Source organism: Leucopleurus acutus (assembly GCF_964270905.1).
Source record: "Leucopleurus acutus genome assembly, chromosome: 16".
NCBI lineage: Eukaryota > Metazoa > Chordata > Mammalia > Artiodactyla > Delphinidae > Leucopleurus > Leucopleurus acutus.
The window spans coordinates 50747382-50764330 of NC_139158.1; the positions used below are offsets into that span (position 1 = coordinate 50747382).

Here is a 16949-nt window from a genome sequence, read left to right on the forward strand (position 1 = left end):
TAGAGCCACCAAATGACCACTATATACAGCCTTTGGAAAGAAAGAGACCCAGAAAGAACAAAAGACACATAGTATTGTTGGGCTGATGGATGACACAAGACAACATTCACAATGGGGGCGGATTGATGTGTGCATGTGTGCAGACCTACTAGGTAATACCATGAAAAAAGCATGAAGGTGCCATCTTGCCCGACAGCATTTGGAAGAGGACACAGGTGGGCACATTTAACCACTCCCCAGCATCTTTGTTGCACGTTGGTTGGCCTCATCAATTCTGGTTTTGTTGGAATCAGCCTGGAGAAAGGGGAAAGAAAACAGAATTCAGTTTACCCATTCACATTCCATTCATCCTTCTGGGTCTAGTTCAAATTCCTCCTGTTGGGTGAAGGCATCTTGAGACTTCCCTGATCAGAATGAACCATGCCTCCTTTTGTGTTCCCAGAACTATTGCTTATGGCTGGACTTAGACATGATCACAGAAGCTTGATCTTAGTTCTCATGACTCTTTTCCCTACTATGGAGAGCAGAGTTATATCATTTATCTTTCTCTTCTGGAATGACACACAGTGATTTCTATGGCAGGCATTCACATCCGTTGGATTGAGTTGAATTCCTGCCATTTGTACAGTTATTAGCAGTGTCACTTTGGGAAAATTACTTAACATTTCAGGGCCTCAGCTTTCTCATTTATAAGCTGGGGATAATAAAGAACACTGCTAATGAGCACAGTTCCACTCATTCAACTTTGACAACATCAACTATGAGGTATATCCTGTTATTAGCTCCTTTTTCCAAGTGAGGAAACTAAGCAGAGGGGATTTAGGCAATTTGTCTAATGTCACAGAACTAATAAATGAGGAAACCAGAGTCAGAAGGCCAGCACCCTGGAGTCAGCGTCCACACTGGTAGTCACTATGTTAGTCATTTTACTACTTAAGTTTGCTATGAGGATGAAATGAGTTTATACACATAGTATGCTTAGAATAATGTTTTGCAAAAATTAAGGGCTCAACATATCTTATCTTGTAATTATTGTTATTGGGTGAAAATGTGGTTTGCTTTTAAGGATGTTTAATAATTGTTTAGCCCCATTTCTGAAGACTTACTCTTATGAGTTATAACTGGCTTGTTTTAGCAGGGGATCATTTACTATCATTTTGTGCCTTGACTGACCTCTTCACTGCTTGAGCTACCTTTTGCTCTGCGTGCATCATGAAACCCAGGTCTGCTACCTGGATATACCTTTAAACTCCAGAAAATAAACTATTCCTGACATCACTGTGAAATGTATGAGTCAGCAAGTAGAAGGGAAGACAAAAATTCTTTTTAGGCTGTTGTTTTCCTCTATTATGATTGGTAATGCTGTCTGTCCCTCTCCAGCCTGGGAAGAGGGGAAGGAAGCTGAGAGGCAGTGTAGGGAAACTGGACTGTTTTTATATCAACCAGTATTTACTCAACGGTTACTGATTTTGCATCTATGACTGTGCTTGGTGCTTTCCAGTCTCCACCAAGTTGTGTCTTCTTTATTCAGTTTAATTGTGAATTCCCAGCACACTAGAGTTATCAATATTCAAATAGAAATTTGCCAAGTTAAAATAAAAAATAATTCTAGATTATTCATAACTCTAAATTATCTGGCAATGGCTCCCTACCATCTGTTTGGATAATTAAGAGTTGACTTCAAAACAGATAAGATAGAACACTAATTTTCCTTGATTGCCTTGATCTATAGATTCATATTTTTGACCTTAGGTTCCTAATTTGGGAAATGGGTATTCTCTCCAATTTTACTTGGCTCTTAAGTATTCCCTCTTCAGCTACAGAAATAATGACTCTTTGGTACAAAGGAAAATTAGAGGCTCAGACCAGTGTGAAATGCTCCTGAAGACTGGATTATTCTATTTTTCCAGACTTAACTTTGAGAACTGTTCAAATGAGAAAAATCATCCATTTAAAAATGGATAGCATTTCTGGAGGCAAACATTCTAGGATTTCTTACATTAAGAATGCACTGATGAGTCTTCACATGATGGTACAAGAGGATATTTTGAAGTAGAGCATGAGGTTACTCTTTGGATATCCTCAAAGGATCTGGGAGGAGCTGGAACAGACCTATCTTTAACAGCCATCTGTGATGTCCACCTGAATTATTTCTGAAGCATATCAAAATTCCAGCCCATACAGTACAAAAGTGCCATATCTTTATTATATAACAGTAGTGCTTTTAGAAAAAACTCCTGAGATAATCTTATTTTAGATGTCTTCCTGGTATTTGGAGAATGTGTCTGTGTTTATTCTATTTATATGCTTTTTAGGACTTTATTTATGCAATATATCCCATTCCAACTTTCATATTTCTATGTAAAGAATCCTAAACTTGCTAATATACTCAAGATATGGTACATGATTTGCCCTTGTGAGAAACCCAGGATGACTAAGAAAAAAGCCAGTAAGAGAGGTAGAAGGAGTATTTAGTTCACCCTTCTGAACACTCTGGAAATCTCAACTTCAGACCATGACAGGTAGATTTTAGGCCACAGCTCAGACTTCCAGAAGTGGATACTCACTATCCCACATGGCAGCCTGTTCTGACCCCAGATTTGCACTGTTCTCTTATCATCTTTCAGGTGAGGAACCAGGTCATGAAGCTGGTGAGCAGGAAAACCTTGCTGGTACTCAAGATCTTAGTTTTCAAATTCCATGTTTCCTTGTTGATGAGAGAATGTGAGCAACGCTAAAGCTTCAACTTCACTGTATTTCAATGTGTGCGTAGCATCTTCCACTGACAACTTTAAGTCCAAGTTTGAACATCACTAAGTTGTTTCCTTAGCAACAGTTCCCATAAAGATCTGATATAAACTTGCCCTGTTTTAATAGTCTTCTAAGAGAATCATAGCTTTTTAACCTTAGAAGATTGTCTATATATAAATATCCTAAATCAGAAAACAAGGTTTTCAAATAGACAAAGTAATTTCTTGACAGTCCATAAGGATGTATTGAAAATTGGGTTGTTTTGGACTCCCAAAACTTCACTGCTATCTGAAGTGATGAGAAAGGATCATGACTGATGAAGTTGGGTGAAGATTGCTGTTGGAGTCACGAGAGAATATGGGAGAAACATCAGAAGATTCTCTTTTGTTCTACAATGTGATTTAATCTTAGATATGCAGGAGACATCTGCATACCATTTCCTGTTATCAGAAGTAAGAACTTGCACAAGAAGATAGAAGTCTACTAATAATTTTGTAGCTCATGTAACATGTATCATTTGGAGAAATGCTGAGTTGAAGTGGCCTTTATCTCAATCGTATCCACATTGTTATTTTGAGGGGAAAAAAAGGCTAGTTACTCAATGGCAACTAGACCCCTACCTTACGTCTTAAGCAATTCAGCATTCAAGGATGATATAAACTGTAATGACTATTTCCTATCCACTTGTCTGACTTTTGATTAAACCTTATAGCTGCACATGTCTTTGCTCTTATAGCAAACTTGGCCCAGAATGAAAGGTATTCTCCTAAAGAAGAGAACTAGCAATACAAAGTGGCAGAATTAAGATGTCACTTGCCTTTCCAGGAAAACAGCTTGCTTAAAGCCCAGCTCTATCAATAAAGATTTGACCCCTCTCTTTTAGTAGAACTTCTCCTTCTAGGACTCTAAGTGAGTTAGAGATACATTATCTCCCTACATCTGAGTCAATTGGGTCCTTTGATAGAAAATGACTACTCTTCATTTTTTAAAAATCATTTTCCTGTTGGAAGGTAGTTCAGCAATTATTTCTCAGTTCATTTTTCTGGGCCGTAAAGGTTAGGTCCATTTCTGTTGGCTCTAGTGCTTTATGAAACCCCCAATATTGTTCTGAAAATCTATTGATTTGCTTTAAAAGCTTTAGCGTATCAAAGGCTCTTAACAATAATAAGTATGTCATGACTTGTAAAGTAGGCAGAGCTCAAGTATTTTGTCAACTAACATTGACATCTGTGTAGCTCAATATTGATTAGCCAAAGTGTTATGCAATCAAATATTTTTAATATAAAGTGCACAGAACACAATAGGGCAAAGCGTTCCCTTTATGTCTACTCATTGCTTTCTCAAGTCAGTGGAGAATGCTTAGGTACTAAGAAACTGAGTATTTAGCCTTATGATTCAAGAGATCTCAAAAACCATCCTTCTTCCCCCTACCAAAGTGGAATGAGTTGTTGAAAAGAAACTCAGGGCTTCAGCCTCAAAACTTCAATATCTTCCAAGGAATAAACTCACACAATATAAGATTAGCCACGTAGAATTGATTATAGATGCACAATTACCATTAAACCCATAATGTGTCTATTTCTCCCTGTTGGCATTTGGACACCTTTAAGAGATTACAAGCAATATTTAGGAGTCTACTGATTGGGGAGGGGGTGGAATACAAAGACATAGAGACTGAATCAGATTTGCATAGTGTAGAATACCAGGTTTGGGTGCCCCAAATCTTTATATAAGAGCTTTCCAGTGTTTCTTTCTGTTTCCTCCTAATCTCAAGCCCAAACCTACCCTTTTCCATTCTACTGTCTCCACTCTTCCTTATGCCTCTTGTTGACACTAGGGGGCTCAATCTAGCATGACACCTGGTGTCCTTATGTGAACGCAGTTTCATCAGATTATGTTCCCTACTTTGAGATCTGGACATGTGCACTGTTGAACTGGAAATGGAATCTGGGACTTTTTGAACTGTCATTAAAGCTCTAGCACTTATAAAATCAAAGCTCATATTCATCATCTGGCTAACCTAAAATAACTATTCTTTTGCTCATTTCCTGATTCTGTTCCTACATCATCTCCACCTGACAAGCTCCTAACCATCCTTTAAGACTCAATTCAAATTCAACCGTTTTTTTGGAGATTTTCCCATCCCCTGACCCTTGAAATCTTTCCTCATCTAACATGATTTAGCATTTGATGTGTGGCTTTCTTGGCAAATTATATTTTCATCTGAAGCTCACTGCCTTCTGCAGGCTGTGAGTTTCTTGGCAGTTGGGATGATGTCTTTCTCATCTTAATATGTCCTTTGATTCCTAGCACAATGCCTGAAGCAAAGGTTCCTCTGAGGAATATCTGCTAGATGAAATTCTACCCTGTTATTTACTTATCTGTTGCTGGATTTTTGTCTTAGAAAATTAAGGGAAAATGTCTATCTACCAACGTCTGAATCCAAAGTCACGGTTTGAGGGTCTTGTTATGCCCTTCGCACTTCCTCGGTGGTTATTTCAGAGGAAGTGATAAGCAATGGAAACTTGCTGAATGCCACATGCTCACCTTCTCCATGATCCTGTCGATCTGGCGGTTCTGTGTATCGATCTCATTGCCCATATCCAGGGCCATGTGACGGAGGTTTCCGATGATGCCGCTCACCTGCTCCAGGTTTTCATCCATTTCATTTTCTCGGGCATCATTTGTTACCCTGGGCATCAAAGAACAGTTTTTAGAAGATAGGAAAAAAACTCAAATACCAAGGACCCAAAGTTTAGGGAAAATCTGTAGACCTCTATGCATCAATCCTATCCTTTTAAAATTTCTATTCTATACAAGAACACAGGTTCGCTGTTGTACATTGGAAAATGATGTTTTAAAGTGCATTATTGAACACTTACATTTCTATTTTTAAAGAAGGCATATTAAATAGATTAATTTATCTTCTTCTCTTGCTTCCACCAACACATCATTTCCTCCCTTCATATGTTTATCCCAATTTTCATTTTTTTAAGGGTAAAATCAGCTGGGAGGATTAGTTGGGAGGGTTCCAGGTCAGAGAATGGAACTAGTTAGAAACTGTATTTTTCTTTCTGAAGTGTCAGTCAAAATCTCCAAGACTAAAGTTTAGAATGAAACAAAAGCTACTGTACTAAGTCAGAGAATTTCTCCACTCATCTTCTTCCCCATTTGGGACCAACATCAATGGGAAGAGTAATGAGAATTACAGTCTTCCCCTTAATCCTGTTTACTCCCAAGAATTCCAAAGGGAGTTACTTGTTCAAGATGATTTTTACTTGCTCAGATTTCAATGCTATGGGGTTTTTGGTGGCATTGTGAATGGGTGATTTCAAGGAAGAAAACTGTGATAAAAGATTATTGTTTCAGGTTGAATGGGGAGGAAGGAGTTGGCTCTCAAAGTGCCTTCCCATTTTTTTCATAGTTCAGCTTGAAAGTTAAGAAGGCACTAACTCTTTATTGTAAACAGTAGGTACTTATTCCAGAATGTCTGGCTAACTAATATCTTTCTACAACAGATGGTGATGAGCTAAAATATGTTCAGAGGGGTTAAAATCCATCCCCCATGGTAAATCCCAATGCAGACTGCCCCTCTAAGGTTTTTAAAGCAGTCCAGGCCAGATAAAATTAAAAGGGAACTTCCTAGATTTCTTCTGTAGAAAAGAAGCTTATTTAAATGATCTTCAGCAGCTAAGGCATACTTCTGGTTCCAGGGTTCCCAGCCCTATTTGCACATTAGAATCACCTGAGGAGCTTTAAGAACTACTAATACCTGGATCTCATTTCTAGAAATTCTGATTCAATTGGTGTGGATTAAGTCCAGGCACTGATACTTTTAAAAAATTGCTCAGGTTATTCTAATGTGCAGCCAGGATTGAGGACCCCTGGTCTGGTTTCCCTTGGAGCAAATAGAAACATGAATAGAATTGTCATCTGTTATTTCTAGGTAGCTATCTAGATCTTTATACACAAATGGCAGTGACATTTGAATCTGGTTGGTTGGCAGTCTCAGCTACAAAGGCCTGGGTATAGATGGCTGTACAAACAGCAACCCTAGTCATTGCTAAGTCCTAGTGTAGTAACCTGTAAAAAGTTATAGTTTTTTTTTCCTTTTCTTTTTAACAACAGAGATATTTGTTCTTCTTATTATTTTCTGATCTCTTGAGAGTTTAGTTCCGAGTTGGCAGGTCTGTGTGACTTGAGATTTTTTAATAGATGTTTAAGTTAGCTTTTGCTTCCAGATCTCAAAAGAAATGATTAATAAGAATTCAGGTCTGCTCATTATTCTCTATTTATACCCCCAGATCTGTTCTCTGGCCTTCTTTGCTCTCTGCCCAGAGAGGCTGACCTCTCTACAACCTTATCACCCAGGTTCTCTTACTCTGCCCTCCAGTAGGCTTTGTCCAATGGCCAGTGAGAGACTGGAGGACAAGAGACTGAGGAGTTGGGGCATTTATTTCCCTTTCTAGTTTCCTGTTGGGTTTGACAGTGGCTGCATCTCAACCCACAGCCCCTGCCCATAGCCATAACTACAGTTGGGTTCTGGTGACAGCTCTCTCCTATCCTTTCAGGATTCTTCCTGCTATTCCTAGTTCATAAGTGCTTCGCCATTCCTTATTATTGACCCTGCCCACATCTCTGTAAATAATCTCTTTCATAAGTTCTGTTCCAATTAAACTCACAGAATGAGACACCTGTTTACTGCCACACTGATGCTAGATGTGGTCATGTGACTTGCTTTGTCCAATGACAAGTGCTTGCTCATCAGAGCCTGCCCCTTGGGTTGCTGCCACCACCATGCAAGAAACCTCAGCTCTCCTGCTGGAGAGGCCGCATAGAAAAGAATGGATGCTCCCTACCCACAGCCCCAGCCAACCACCAGACAAGCAAGGAGGGCCATCTTGGATCATCCCTCACCCAGGTGCATGTAATGAGTGAGCCCAGGAGAGGCCTTTGGAAGACCTACTCAGCCAACATAGAGGTTCAGAAGTAGAAAAGTGATTTTTTTTTTTCTTGGCCTCTACACGCAGCCTGTGGGATCTTAGTTCCCCGACCAGGGATTGAAAGCAAGGAGTCCTAACCACTGGACCACCAGGGAACTCCTTAGTTGTTGTTTTAGAACCACTCAGTTTGGGGTGGTTTGTCACTCAAAAGTAGATAACTTACATAGCGCCGGCTGCACAAGGCTCACCTGCGGATGAAGCCACCACTGATGGCCATCTGCTCCCGTTCGTCCACCACACGAGCAGGCTGGCTGGCCACAACTCCATCCTGATTATTGCCCCAGGCTTTTTTGTAAGCATCGCTTGATTTAAGCCTATGCAAAAAAGAGGGTGAGTGACAAGCAAAGGGGGCAGAGCATCAAGCTCACAACAACGGTTACCTCTTCAAGCTAAGAACTGAACCAAGCGAATGAGTTTTAATTCGAGGCAATAGAGAATACCGATATATCATAATCTGGACCCATTGAGTTGGCCACCACCATGCCTCAGCTACTCAGGATTTCATTTCCAATCAAGTCAATTGCAATTGTCAAGATGGCAACCACTGCCCGCGGGTTTTTCTTGTTTTGGTTTGTTTTTGTAGTTTAGTTGGATTTAAGACAAGGATTAAGGTAGTTAGAGGACATTCAGTTCTATTTCAACGACACGGTTATATTTTGAGACACAAAACACACAGAAAAAACATACTGGCAGACAGACACAAAACAAGACTGCCAAGTAGAGTGTGTACATCACACCACAGGAACACACTGTCATCAAGAAAAACATACTGGACCAAGTTTTTACACACCATCATGCAAAGATTCCCTGCTTAATTGTTTTCCCCCAACGCATGTGTGGAAACAAGCATTCCCACTCTGCATGGAGAACATAAAGGATTGGTGGTTGGCCAAGCGTGATGGTCTGTGAGTTGCCTCTAGAATGATTTGAATTAGATAATATATCGGTACTTCCAAACAGTTACCATACATCCAGAATCGATGTACAAACCTTTGTCCACAGAGACAAAAAGTAAAAGAAGCGTAGTGAAATGAATGCAGGAAAATAGAAGAGAGAACAAGCCATCTAGCACCAAAAAGGGAAATCCCTCTACATCTTCTTCATGCACCAGCTACAGGCATGAGTAGAAAGTGAAGCATTCTCATTTAAGCCAAACTACTCCAGAAGTTGACCATTCTCAAAAAAGGCACCAGCAGGACAGTAATAGCCTTCATGAGGATTTGAAACGCAGTTCAATAGCTTCTTTGTTGGGCTGAGGGGCAGGATGGGAGTGGTTACAGACTCCTACTTCAAACTGTCCTGGGATGTGGTGGGGGAGAGTGGTCTGGAACTGGTGTGGTCTCCGTAGGCCATATTTCACTGAGCTGCCTTGGAGAAAAACTTAAAATCCAGGCATACCTGTTGTGCCCAATAGAAACATGTGCAGCGTGTTTTGGTAGGTGTGTTGTAATTGAGCAATCAAAGATGTTTTTAGGTTCTTTGCATAGTAGAAACCACATGCTTTTTAGTCCAAGAACAGAACTTCCTTTGGTCCCATTTTTACATTTTCTATTATAAGACACCGGAATTTAACCTTTTTTTTTTTCTTTTAGTGTAGGACCATAGCCATTTATTAAAACTGGCTCTAATACTAATATTTGAAGATTAGGGACCAAGAAACCTTGGAGACAAATTGGAAAATTGTACAAATGGAATTTCAGCAACTCCCACAATCTAGTGTATAATACCACAGCCTTAGAGCAGTCAGAATTCACTGCTCTAAAGAGCCAGGGGCCCACTTAGTGGGATAGGATCCAAAAACTAATTTAATGGAGTTTAGAGTCTGGTTTTGTTGTTGTTGTTTTTTTTCAAATCCCCATCTCCTCCATCCTCACATTAACAGAAGTTATATGGACCTTGTGATGCTTTCTGCTATGTAAAATGTCTGGTATACCATCTTTGGCAGAGTCAAGGGGGTGGGAAAGTTTGCGTTTCTGAACGAAGGCGAATCACTGCACCCACAATGCTGCACATAGACTCACATAACTGCCGGACATCTATCATAGTCCTTCGAAACATGCCGAGACAGGGCGAAGCCCTCAGAGAGTCCAGGGCACCACCAGCCACTGCGTTGTGACACATGGTTTTTAAAGCATTATTTACACACAATACGGAACACTTCAGTCAAGCTTTGAAGCTCAGTTAGGGTCTCTTGTGCAATAAGGAATTACTGCCGACTGGTATGTGGAATTCATAGCGGTCGTCATTTCATCTGAACATTAGAATCCATCCCAGGGAGGGAAGGGGGCCTGCCTCCACCTTTTCTCCACATACAGTTGATGGATGGGGAAAATGTACCTGTGAAATTCATCACAAAGCAGGTAGACATCTCACCTGGGGGCAAGTGGCCACTGAAAAGGATATACAGTTAAATCTTGACTAACTGGAATGCGTAGCAATGTCATTTTGGTGAATTATTGGACTTTCTTCATTAGCAGTGGGCCGTGGCGGTACATTTTATTTCAAGGGTGATGGCTGAATATCTGTTAGATTCTTGAGTTACTTTCCTGCCTCAGAGTCTTAGGGCAGTGAACATGATCAAATCATTCCTTGGTTATGGTTTCTCTTGATGTGTCTGATGGCCTTTCCTCTGCGGCTCAGCTCTTACTGTTTGGTCCTATTGGATGTAGAAGTTATATAGAATGGAGACTGAGTGAAAGAATGCCAACTGCCTAGACTGACCTTAAAGAGAAACACTTTAAAATCCTTGATGGGATTTGTTCTCTCCTTGTTCATTTGTCTTTTTGTTAAAAGTGGAAAGGAGCAAAAGTATAAATATACTCAAGGGTTCCAGTTAGCTAGATTCCAGTTAATCAGACTTTACTGTAGATCATTCTTTAAAAAAAGAAAAAATAAAAGTTTAAATTTATTTGTAAATTGAGCCCCTCCCCCTCCTAAACAGGAAGTGGGATATTTTAAATCAGCCTCAAAGTTTAAAGGATGTGAATGGTCATATAATCAGCTAGAAATGACATCAATTTCTATTCTAAAAGCTAGGATCAGGAGAGCTTTTAGGAAAAAGGCTTCTGTTCAAAGGGAAGTGGGAGGGGTGAAAGGGATCGGGTAACGGGTTTAATTTTCCAAATGCATGTTGGACAATCCGCTCATGCATTTTTTTTTTCACTGCTAGTCAAAGGAGACTACCTTCCAGAACCCTTATTTTCAGGTTCCTTCTGTTGCAAACCTTTATAACCACATGTCACATTTCTGCTACATTCCAAAAAAGCATTGCAGAACCTTAATAGTTGAATGTTTTGTGATGTTGTGCATGCAAAATCTACACATTTCAACATTTCGGCCAGTGTACAGGGAGGTCTTCCAAGAGGAAGAATTGGAGAGGGATGGGTCCAATTTGGCTAAGGCTTGAGCACTTCTTGTTGAAGGACTCATTGCCTCTGAGTTGGGTGCAGCTGCGGCATCTACGGGCTAACCACTGACACGATTTGGCAACTGGTGGGCAGTTGAGAGGGTGAATTGCTGTCATACTCTCTAACTTATGAAATGCTTGTTTGGGCCAAATTAACTCTTATTTTTGCTTCTGAAAAATCAGACCTTGATACGTGTTTCTCATCTTCCCAACTTACCCACAGTCTTTTCTAAATCTGCAATTTTGGCTTTTGGGATTTAGAGAACATAAAATCCCTCTTTTATGGGATTTTATGTTCTCTAAAGCGCCTCTTTCTTGAGATTAGTCTCTGTCTCGAGGTACACGTTCTGGAAAATGTTGAAACGTTCATCAATAAAAGTTGCTGACAGTGAAGCTTTCACTGTAGTATGCCTGATTTTTAATGCATCAACAGTAACTCCCACTAATATCATCTATGCTATGAGATGAATGCATTGGAGACAGTATTGATCTGTTCTGCATGCCACATACTCATCCTGCCTTTGCACCCAGCAGGAATGAGCTTGTCAAGGCTTGGAGATGGGCCTTGGGAAATCAAAGCTTCAGGCAGGCAGGCAGCACCTACTTGTTACAGGGACACACACAAAGCCCGCAGAATTTTCCTAGATCCGTCAAATTCTTTTCTGCTTCTTTCATGTCCTTATTGATTTGGTCCATCCCTTCCTCAATGCGTTCCAGTTGTTCTGATTAAACACAAGTATTTTATCCCCACAGAATGAAGCAGATGAAAAAGGACAAAGAAAAAAAAGACAAAACTTCAGACATTCACTTTGACATTAAAAAAGAAAAAAAAAAAAAAGAAAGAAAGAAAACTGGACGCCACAGATTAGAGCTGGTACCCAGTACCTACTTGTTACAAGGACATATGAAAAGGCCACAGCATTTCCCTAAATCTTTTAAATTTTTCTCAGCCTCCTTCATGTCTTGGTTGATATGGTTCATGCCTTCTTCGACACGATCGAGTTGTTCTGGTTAGGACAAAGGGATGACAGTGTGGAATGAATTTTTGGGGGGTTTCCAACAGAACATGAGAAATGTCTATGTGAAACGGAATTTGAAAAAGAAGGAGAGCTATTACAATGCATTGTCCGAGAGGATGCATTGCTGGAGTCGGCTGTTGCTCCCCTATGCAGCCAGGGGTGGAAGGAAATGAACAAAAATGATGCTCAAATAGTTTATAGTGCAGATACGATGGGATGGGGTAGGTAGGCCTGTTAGATTCTGAGGGTCCAGGAAAACAACACAGCATATTCACTTACTCAGACACCAGTGAAACCCAAGAGAAAGAAAACAGCATGTTAGTTTATGTTTTAGGCATTCAGATGTAATGCTACTAGAGAAAGTGTCTGCTTCAACTTTAACAGGTCTCAGTCTTCTGGTTTTTAAGCATCCTCAACCAGCTAAGGGTAGAAAATAATCCACCTTCTTCTTTGGGAAAAATAACAACTACAGTGATAACTATCACTGGATACCATACAGTTTTTCCCCCTAGCAGTGGCTCTCTAGCCAAAGGCAGGCCATGGACAGCTCTTGGTTTTGAATACTCAATTAACACAAGCTCTAAGAAAAGCAACATCAGCACAGCAATGTTATAGGTAGTGGAACATTTAAATTCCTTTTATCCTATGACTTCCTTGTAACGAAAGCTTTGGAAGGCATTTCACTTCTCTGCCCCTGATTTCCCATTCTCCACAATGGGAAATGCTAGACCCCAACCCCAGGCAGAGCATGGGAAAAATGAATGCCTGGGTCTCTGGAGGAAGGTGATGGATTGGAACATAAAACAGTACCAAGTTGTCACTGCCAGGAAAGCTGACCTTAGTATACCTAAGACATAGATCAATACCCATAAAAATGAATCATACTTCTAGGTCACCAGGGTAACATACACCAACTTGATTAATTTTTCAAAAGTTGTGTCATCAAATTGAGTAACCTATAAGTTCCATGAAGGGATTTTTAAAACAGCTTTTAAGACCATTAAGACAGCAATGGGATGTCTTGGCTGTCTATTTACAAAACCTAATTACATTTCTATCCCTCCTTTCATCTATAGTTTCATGCATGCATGCCTACGCCTCTGGGAAGGAAGGCATGATTATAATAAAACTGGTAAATACATTTCCAGTCTAAGGGCATACATAATCACTTAAAAACAATTTCACATTAAATTGTCATTCCAGAAAACTAAGCTAGGTTCACTAGTGGCCCAAACTGGAGAGACTGTCCATTTGGAAAATAAGAGCCTATTATGTTCTCTTTTGTGGGGCTGAGGAATAGAATTCAGCTTATTAAGAATCTGCTATCTCTGCTCTGCTTTTCAAATGACAGGGGAAAACAAAATGTTTATCCAGCATAGGCTAGCCGGAGGAAATAAGAGTGCAGTGCTGGCAAACTTTTGCTGAATAAATATAGGTACAGTAATAGCTTAAGAGAAATCTCTAAAGGGGCTAAAAAACAAATGGATGACAATTCTTTACAATCCAGAGAATTCTGTACTTTTTTGAAGACTTCATTCCAGTTTCCTTTAAGGAATGCAATAAATTAGTCTGTAGATCAAATTAACTATCAAATGAGGGGATTGGTTGGGGGGGAAAGGAGCCCAATATCCTCAAAACAAGAACTATGTTAAGTACAGACAGAATAGGGACGCCAAATTCCAGTCGAGGAATTGCTAATGGCTTCCTGGAGAGCTGGGTTGAGATGAGATTGAAGCATCTGGGTTCAGAGGGAAAACTTGCTGGACTCAACTAATGACAGCTGACATATGCACAGGTTATGGCATGGGGACACACATTCAGGTGTTTGCCTTTCCTAAGGAATTTCTCTTGAGTTAATATTTTCAGCTAAGATAACTTTCTGACATTTCAAGATCCCCACCCACTGTGTCTCCAGGGATTAGAAAATAACATAAATAAAAGTGAACTGGCCCACAAGTGTTGAATTTCTGAACCAGAGAATTCAAACTAAAAGATAAAAACAAACAGGCAGGTCCAAATCCCTATTTCTGAGAGTGGGGTTCGGCCATGGTTTGCCAGTTTGTTCAGCAAAGATCATAGCAAATAGGAATTCTGGAGTTCTTTCAGAAAAGTTGATTCAGAAAACTATTTTATTGCTCCAATATTGGTTGAATGTTTCGTTATACACAATTATAAGTCAAATCCTTAATTAAAAAAATATTGTGGGACTTCCCTGGGGTTCCAGTGGTTAAGACTCCACCGCTTCCACTGCAGGGGACACAGGTTCGATCCCTGGTCAGGGAACTAAGATCCAGCATGCCTCATGGCATGGCCATAAATAAAAAAATAAACAAAAATTTAAAAAATAAAAATATTTAAAAAGAAATAAAAAAATATTGTGGAACCATTTTGTCACAGATATTCTGACAATAATATTTCTTTTTTTCTTTTTTTTGGTTCCCTCTTTGAATGTGAATGCTATAAAGGCAGGGATTTTTGCCTGTTTTGTTCCGTGCTATGGCACATAGCAGGAGCTCACAATAATGTCAATTTTAAGAGTGTTACTGAGTTACGTTTGTGGATATGTTTGGTGTATTGGGACTTCACAGCACTTAAATGATTTCTGTGAAGATTTTCCTCAGGAAATGCTTGAAAGCAATCAATATCCTCATTCCATTCTGGCGTAGACAGCAGCATCTGAGAGGCTGATGCAATGCAGTGTCTAGGGTTGACTGCTCCTTTCTTCCCTAAACTTACTTTCTGGCTGTTTTCTGTTTACTCTTGGAGACTGGGAGGGGAATAAGATTTGGGATTGGGAAGGTATTCCAGTACATCACACTCTATGTTGGGGCAAGAGATTGTTCTTTCTTTTGCTATGGTATTTGGTTGACTGGTTATTTGTAATGGATCCACCAATGGCAGGATGCTCAGGGATCTAAGTTTAGACATCTTTTCTACTAATGTTATGTAAGTAAAGCAGCATGGGACCGTTAGAATCCTCAATCTAGTAAAAAAAGAAACAGTAGAAGAATAGCAAGAGGTCAATGCTATTGATTGATCCAATGTGTAAGCCTTCATGAGTGTAACCAATTACAAGATGCTGCCTACATTATTTTCATTTTCCTTAGAATTGATGACCATATGGAAATTCATTTAAATAAATTTAAATAGCCACGTGACTAGGGGCTACCATATTGGGCAATGCAGCTTTAGTCATTCATAAGAGATATTGGTGAGTGGACTTTAGCAAGAGGGATGTTTTCACAAATTTTACCCTGTAGTGCCATGAACCCTTTAAGAAAGTTGGCAGGCTCTGTGGATGAGGGTTTACTTTTCCTTTACTCTGCCAGGCAGTGGTCAAAGATTTCACTGTTTAGTTTGTAGCCGTTCCCATGGGATTGTCCCAAGAGCAGCATTTTCAGCATCAAAACAAACATATAACCCAGCAAAGACCAACAAAGGGAACAAGAGATATGGAAGTGAAAGGTTAAATCATCCCACATTAGGGCTAGGGGTTTTTCATGGGGATTTCTCTTGGAGACAAGAAAAGTCCAAGGACGTAGGACATTTCAGGGCCATCTGTCATGCTCAGTGCTCCTTGGTGTCTCCTGACACCTGGGTGTAAAACAAGAATCCCATAAGGAATTTCCTAGCACAACCATTTAGCAGGACAACCTGGATTGGCTCTTTAGGCGGATGGCTGTTTCTTGAGACTTCTGTGCAGTTGCAGTCAACACTTTTGGTGTTCAGGCAAAGACAAAATTAGTAGAGCATAACTGGAGAGAAATTTTAAAGCAGTTACTGATCTAAACAACTAAACACAGCATATGCAGTGTCAAAATGCATTTACAATGGCAGTAAAGATAGTTGTTGACTCATCAGTCATTTCAAAAGGTCTAATCTCTTCTTACAGTATAAATGGAACATGTAGCATTTAAGACCAGGCAGAAGCTACCCACTTTTGAGGGTTTACAGTTGCATGCTTCTCATCAGTATCAATTATTCACCACGCATCTGGTAAAACCCAGGTTATCCTAGGAAATATGTTCAACCAAGAAGTTAGCATTTATTGCTGTTTGGCCACAATTGAAATGTCTTAGCTGAGAACATTAACTATCTTGTGGGGGCAATCTGCAATTTTACTTCGTTTCTCAGAGAATAATGTAAAGATGTTCCTGAGAATCATTTGTGTTTAAGAATAATATATTTTTGTATTATATTGGAGATTTTGGCAAATTTTGCCTGTAGATTTTCTTCATCAAAGTACAATGAAATTTGAAACTCAATATCTTATTCACTTTCTTTTTGACTTCAGATTTGTATATATTATTTTTTCATGTCAATGCTTTATAATTAGGGGAGAAAATGGTATTATCCTGAACCTTTCTCAAACTTTTTCTCTTACTGCAATGCTCCTTTTCTACTCCCTTCACATGCAAATTATTAACTAAAAGAGTTAATAAGATAGAACTCCTTATTACCTGAGTATATATGTTTCAATATAGCTCTGGAAATGTGGTACCACTCTTCTGTATGGGCACCTGCTGCCTAATTAAATAAATTTTTTTAAAAGCAATGATTTGCTGTGTCCTGAGTTTCAAAGTCTGGGACATTGTTATACACATCAAGCCAGCAAGTCTTATGATTTATAGCAAGTTCATCTGGAGAGTTCGGAAGACTGCCACAGCTATTGTAATTCCTTCAAAATACAACTCCACTAGGCTCCATTATTTTTGTATTAATTTTGACAATTTATAATTTAAAAATGGGGGGAGAAGTGTTGGGATTGAT

The 16949-nt window shown here is 39.6% G+C and overlaps 1 protein-coding gene across 7 annotated transcripts in view; it reads right to left on the reverse strand.

Moving 5' to 3' along the window:
- Positions 1-225: 225 nt before the first annotated feature.
- The window catches only part of SNAP25 (synaptosome associated protein 25), a gene marked incomplete at both ends in the record, with an annotated part of 28491 nt that continues 11767 nt past the window's right edge, over positions 226-16949 (reverse strand). Inside the window, 4 exons of one of the 7 annotated variants that reach the window (XM_082857624.1) lie at positions 226-294; positions 5299-5443; positions 7943-8056; positions 11765-11882. In XM_082857624.1, coding sequence (XP_082713750.1) covers positions 226-294; positions 5299-5443; positions 7943-8056; positions 11765-11882 — 446 coding nt within the window. Of the gene's footprint in view, positions 295-5298; positions 5444-7942; positions 8069-11764; positions 12168-16949 lie in introns of those variants that run through there. The other 6 variants (XM_082857622.1, XM_082857623.1, XM_082857627.1 and 3 more) reach the window with 6 other exon arrangements.